The following is a 6223-nucleotide window of genomic DNA, read 5'->3' as shown; positions in this document are numbered from 1 at the left end:
CTTTTGGTGTATCGGCTGGAAAATTCTTGGGTTTTATTATACATCAACATGGCATAGAGATTGATCCCAGGAAGATACAAGCTATCCAGAAAGTGCAAGCCCCGACATGCAAAAAGGATATGCAGAAATTCCTTGGCAATGTTAATTATTTGAGGCGTTTCATAGTGAACTTGTCAGGGAAGGTTGATGCATTCAGTCCTATTCTTCGGTTAAAGAACGATGATGATTTTGCCTGGGGGGCAAAACAGCAAGAAGCATTTGAGAAGATTAAGCTTTGTTTGTCTACTCCTCCCGTATTAAGGGCGCCTAAAATGGAGAGCTTTTTAGGCTCTATATTGCAGCGGAGGAAGCTGTCATTGGTGCTGTTTTGACTCAAGAGACCGAAGAAAAAGAGCATGTTATCACTTATTTAAGCCGGCGTTTACTGGATGCTGAGACGAGGTATACTTTCAATGAGAAATTATGCTTATGCTTATATTATGCTTGCATTAAGCTGAGGCATTATTTATTGTCGAGCATATGCACTTTTGCTTGTCAAACCGATGTCATTAAATATATGTTGCATAGACCAATTCTTAGCGGTAGGATTGGTAAATGGTCTTATGCTTTAATTGAGTATGATTTAGCTTATGAATCCTTAAATCTATGAAAGGCCAATTTGTTGCTAACTTTATTGTTGAACATCGGATTGATAATGAGCATGATATTGATACTAACTTTGTAACTTTAGTACCATGGAGGTTATACTTTGATGGTTCAGTTTGTAGCAATGGTCAGGGTGTTGATGTTGTTTATATATCTCCTCATGGTGTTGTTTTTGAAGCATCATGCCGCTTAGAATATTTTTGCACAAACAATCAAGCCGAATATGAAGCTTTATTATTCGGGCTGGAACTTTTAGCTGCTGTAGGTGCTACACATATTGAGGCTTTTGGTGATTCGTTGCTAGTGGTACAACAAATATCCAAGGTTTTTCGATGTTTCGACGAATCACTTAATATGTATCTTGATAAATGTCTAGATATGATTGCTACCTTGGATTACTTTAGTATTGCTCATATATCTAGGCAAGAGAATTGGAATGCAAATGAGTTAGCACAACAAGCATCTGGCTACCATGTTGATCGTGGTGTTTTTCATATATCTCATAAGCCGATGTTTGCTCTCGCTGACATAGGTAAGACCGAATTAAAGCCCATTGATTCGGTCGCTAATGAAGGATCTAGTGCAGGTGAACAAGATTGGAGAAGACCTATTGTTGAATATTTGCAGGATCCTAACAAGAGGATGGACAGGGCTGTTCGGCGAATGGCTTTTAAGTATGCGTTGATGGATGATGATCTCTATCGCCGAAGAGTTGATGGTATTCTTTTGAAGTGCTTGGGTGAAGATCAAGCAAGGGTTGCTATGGGAGAGGTACATGAAGGAATATGTGGTACTCATCAATCAGCACACAAGATGAAGTGGTTATTGCGACGTGCAGGTTTTTATTGACCGACGATGATCAATGATTGCTTCAGGTATTATAAGGGATGTAAGGCTTGTCAAAGGTTTGGTGACATTCAGTTGGCTCCTGCTGCTATGTTGAATCCTATTATCAAGCCGTGGCCATTTAGAGGTTTGCGATTGGATTTCATTGGTATGATTCATCCTTCTTCTTCAAAAGGGCATCGGTTCGTGCTGGTAGCTACTGATTATTTTACCAAGTGGTCTAAAGCGATACCTCTCAGAAATATGACCCATAAGGAGGTGATCAAATTCATAACTGAGCATATCATACATAGATTCGGCATTCCTCAAACATTGACTACATATCAAGGTTCATCATTTCTGTCAAAAGAAGTTAAAGAGTTTGCCGAATCTTATAAGATAAAGATGTTCAATTCATCTCCATATTATGCACAAGCTAAGCTGAATCAAGTAATAAGATTTTGATCAAGCTCATCAAGAAGAAGATTGAAGATTATCCGAGGAGATGGCAGCATGGTGCTACAAAGGTAACTCCATATGAACTTGTGTATGGACAGGAAGCCGTTTTACCGGTAGAGGTGAATCTGGCTGCTTTGAGGTTCGCCAAGCAGAATGATTTATCGGCAATGGATTTTCACGACTTGATGATGGACAACATTGATGAGGTTGCTGATAAACGTTTAACTGCTCTGAGAGACATAGAGAAGGATAAATTGCGGGTAGCAAGAGCTTATAACAAAAAGGTGAAGTTGAAAAGCTTCCTAGTTGGCGACTTAGTCTGGAAAGTAATCCTACCAGTCGGTTCGAAGGACAAGAAATTTGGCAAATGGTCTCCTAGCTGGGAAGGTCCTTTTAAGGTCATGAGGGTAGTTCCTGGAAACTCATACTTGGTGGAATCTATGGAGGGGAATTTACTACCTCGAGCTCTCAATGGAAGATATCTGAAAAATTTCTACCCGAGTGTGTGGTAAGAAGCATGAACACGCATATGGCCGATATATAATTACCGCCCTTAGCATACATGGCCGATACAGAATTATCGCCCTAAGAATCAATGGCCGATGGAGTGTTGATATCGTCCTTAGACAAAATATAGTGCAAGTTATTTTTCGGCATACAAGTTTTGCCGAAAAACAGGGGGCATGTGTTGAGAGTCGTTTTTTGCCTTAAAAAGTGAAATTTTGAGATGGCCTCAAAATGAAAAATGATGGATACCAAAGTTGTGCGTCTCGCCGAGACAAGCAATTTTGCTTTTTGAGTCATCGCGATCCGAGCTAGTATGCAACTTGTGGAGCTAAAATACAGCTAAAACCTGAATTACCGAGTCTCGGCCGCTCGACCATAGAGGTCTCTAAGGTTAGGCGCGACCCGAGGCTGAGGCTGAGGCAGAAAGTTGGAATTGATCGTTTTTGTTGCAACCTCAATTTAATGATCAATCTGAGCTCAGATGAAAAAGTTGTCAACACGAAAGTTCTTCGGTTTTTCGACACGAACAACTTTGCTGTTTACTATATTTTGATCCGAGATCGTTTGCTGCCTCAAAAATGATACAGAAGGTGCAGGAAGGTTTCTGACCGAACAGTTACGGAAATTTCAGGTTTACTTGTTCGAGTTGGACCCTAATTAGGGTTTGTGACGTGAATCCAACCGTTTATCTTGCACGGAAAGTCCAACCGCCCTTTATATACATGAAGGGTGACGGCCGATTGAACAACAACACACAATCGCAAAACCATTCTACAAACCTTTACTTTTTCTCTCTCGTTCTTGTTTTCTGCTCTTCGTTCGTCGGTGTTCTTCGTGTTGGAGAGCTTCAATATACGAGGTCCTAGGAGCGGGCGAACCGACCTAGGGCAGCCCATCACCGTTGTACGCCCAGACGGGGTCCCTCCCGGGTGTGTGGGGTTTCGGATTTTCAAAAGAGCCCGCCGGACTGTCCTGCGTATCGCGCTTCCGGCGAGCCTCCTCCGGTGACGTGTCTTGCATATCGCGCTCGATGTCGGAGGTACACGGTGATGTGTTCGTATGCGAACAGTCTTACCAAGGACTGAGTTCCTACTTGTGGCGAAAAAAAAAGTATACCATCCCACCCGGCCTAGGAGTTGCTCTTAGGCCCAGCATATTGGCGGTGTAGATTTTGGCACGTAGTCTAACCAAATACTGGCGGCATGATGTTTTTAAGGAGCATCGGTACTATTTTATGCATATAAACTATTTCCTGCTAGAGGAGCATATGTATTACGGAGCTGAATTAAATTTTCGCTAGATAGAACACTAACAACAAATCCACTCCCAGTCTAGTTTTTTTTTCTCGGCCGATATTTCCAAAATCTCGATGATAACCGTTTCTCCCGGGACCCACTGGTAAAAGAAATGCCGGTATTTATCAATTCTTTTGTACACGAAATTTAAAGAATTTTGATAAGTTCTCGATAAATTTAATTTCCTTTGAAAAATCTTGGACGGTATTTGAACCTGTATTTCCAGTAATTGGTAATACCGGTGCCCACTAGTATATTTCGACAACGAGAAAGAACACCTTGGTACTTCCTTCGAGCTTCCATTGGTCACTACAGGGCAAAAAACTAACACTAGTAAACTTCTCAAAGGTAATTCTTTTTATTAATTCCTGACAGGACAAATGTACCATGCAATACACAACAACCAGCATGAATAATTTGTCTCCACTAGGTAGGAAGGCATGTAACCAAGAGAAACATTGCCACAAAGGAAATACTTCCTCCCTCTGAAACGAGTGACTCAGATTTATGTAAATTCACATGTAATTTAAACAAATTTAGGTCAACTATTTTCGAACGGAGGTAGTAGGACAAGATCAAGTTGCTGCCCGCGCAAAGTCCCCTAAACATCTTTAGTGAAGAAAAGTTGTACTCCTACATAAAGCTGCAATAATGTAAACGAAAGCTAGACATGGCCACCAAACACTACGGGAGAAACTCCATGTGCCGACGGCCAGCCCATGTGCCGACGGCCAAACGAGCCTCGGCCCGCGCCTGAGATGTACTACGGCAAGGCCAAAGAGAACAAGGAAAGATACTGCGAGGAGTACGCCAAGCTCCATCCAGAGGTGGAGGACCCTATGACCGAGCCGGTCGACGAGGTGGCGATGATGCTGGCGGGGTCCGGCCAGCCGCATGGACGTCCTGCCTGCCTTGCTGGGGGTTTCAAGCCTCAGAGGAACTTCACGCAGATCAAGGCTACCCTCCCCTCCGGCAGCTACGCTACCTCCTCGCGGACTACATGCCGTTCTCGGGTAGAGGTTGATGTAAGTCATCCACACTTTCATCCTCTGTTTTGACTCTTGTTCCTGAATGGCTATGTTGATGAGACGCATTATTTCTGAAATTGTAGACTCAGCTCGAGGAGGCCTATGCAGTAGCTTACGAGGAGTATCTCGAGAAGATTAAGGAGCATGACCTTGTGAAAGATGCCTATGTCCAGTGGACGAGCAACCAGATGGCGGTAAGTTTCAATCTCTATGGTTGCAAAACATCATAAGTCCCCATATTTGAATCTGAGCTATCTCTCCCGTTTCTTGCAGAGTTTCACTCGGTTCATGATGACTGGAGTGCGAGAGGAACCACTCCCAGAGCCACCTCATCCGGGGCCGACGCCAGTGTTCCCGTCCAAGGAGGAGTTCTATATCATGTACAAGCGTCAGCGTCAGTTGACCCCGGTAAGTTGCTAACTTGGCTAAGTTGCTAACTTGGTGTGACATGGCTAAGTTGCTAACTCCCTCCAACATGTAGGGATTGGGAGAATCCGGGAACGACACTCCTTGTGGTACGCCGATGCACCCCGGTCGCCATTCTCCTGGTGCTTCTGCCGAACCTCGGCATTTTTCTGGTTCCGGTGGCTCTCGTCGTGGTTCTACCTCCCCTAGCACCGTCGAGATACAGCGGCCTCACTTCACCGACTCGGAGCTAGCTCGTCACTGTAGCTAGATCGTCACTCGGGTGGTGCACCACCATAGTTTCTACATTGTACTAGCACATGATGACACGCTCCATCTTTGTAGTGGATCCGGTGTATGTACCATGGTCTTGTATGCTATATTTGTGCTATTTGTGAGATTTGATGCTATATTTGTGAGATTTGGTGCTATACGGTGATATCTTTGTGCTATATGGTGCTATATATGTTACTGCATATTCAATCCTATAATATGTGCATTTTGTGCAATTTTACGAGCAAATGAGGCCAAATTGGCAAAAAACAAAAAAAGCGGGCCTGGCTGTGCCGACGGTGTCACCGTCGACAGCCCGTAGTGCCAAATGGCGGGTCTCAGGCCGACGGTGACACCGTCGGCACAGCCAGGCCAGTTGTGCGTTTTCCAGTTTGAACAGCCACCGTTTTGCCGCCATTACGGAAAAAAAAAGAAAATTGTGCCGTCGGTTACACCGTCGGCACAGTGAACGTTGACGGCGCCGGCGTGACTGGTTGGCTGTGCCGACGATGAGGCGGCCGACGGCCACCGTCCAGCCGTCGGCGTACGGCTGTGCCGACGGTGAAGTTCTGTGCCGACGGTGCACGCGCAGACCCCGACGCCTGCTGTGCCGACGGGGAGACGCCGACGGTGACCGTCGGCAGAGACGGTGCCGACGGTGAACGTTGTTGTGCCGACGGTGCGGGGCCGTCGGTGTAGCTGGTCGTCCCCGTAGTGAAAGCTAGGTTAACTGATTAGCTCATGTCAATTTTTCGCACACTGTTGCCTCGCTTGGTCTGTTCCCGG

General features: G+C 45.0%; 1 protein-coding gene across 1 annotated transcript; it reads left to right on the top strand.

Moving 5' to 3' along the window:
- The first annotated feature begins 4473 nt into the window (after positions 1 to 4473).
- On the top strand, positions 4474 to 5661 carry LOC139833350 (uncharacterized). Its single transcript, XM_071823604.1, has 4 exons — positions 4474 to 4756; positions 4843 to 4953; positions 5033 to 5167; positions 5241 to 5661. The coding sequence occupies exons 1-4, from the start codon at positions 4490 to 4492 to the stop codon at positions 5433 to 5435; spliced, it is 708 nt and encodes a 235-aa protein (XP_071679705.1). The 5' UTR covers positions 4474 to 4489; the 3' UTR covers positions 5436 to 5661.
- The last annotated feature ends 562 nt before the right edge of the window (positions 5662 to 6223 follow it).

Source organism: Lolium perenne, chromosome 7 (genome assembly GCF_019359855.2).
Source record: "Lolium perenne isolate Kyuss_39 chromosome 7, Kyuss_2.0, whole genome shotgun sequence".
Lineage (NCBI taxonomy): Eukaryota > Viridiplantae > Streptophyta > Magnoliopsida > Poales > Poaceae > Lolium > Lolium perenne.
The sequence above is the reverse complement of the archived record's forward strand: the minus strand, read 5'-3'. Positions and strand labels throughout refer to the sequence as shown.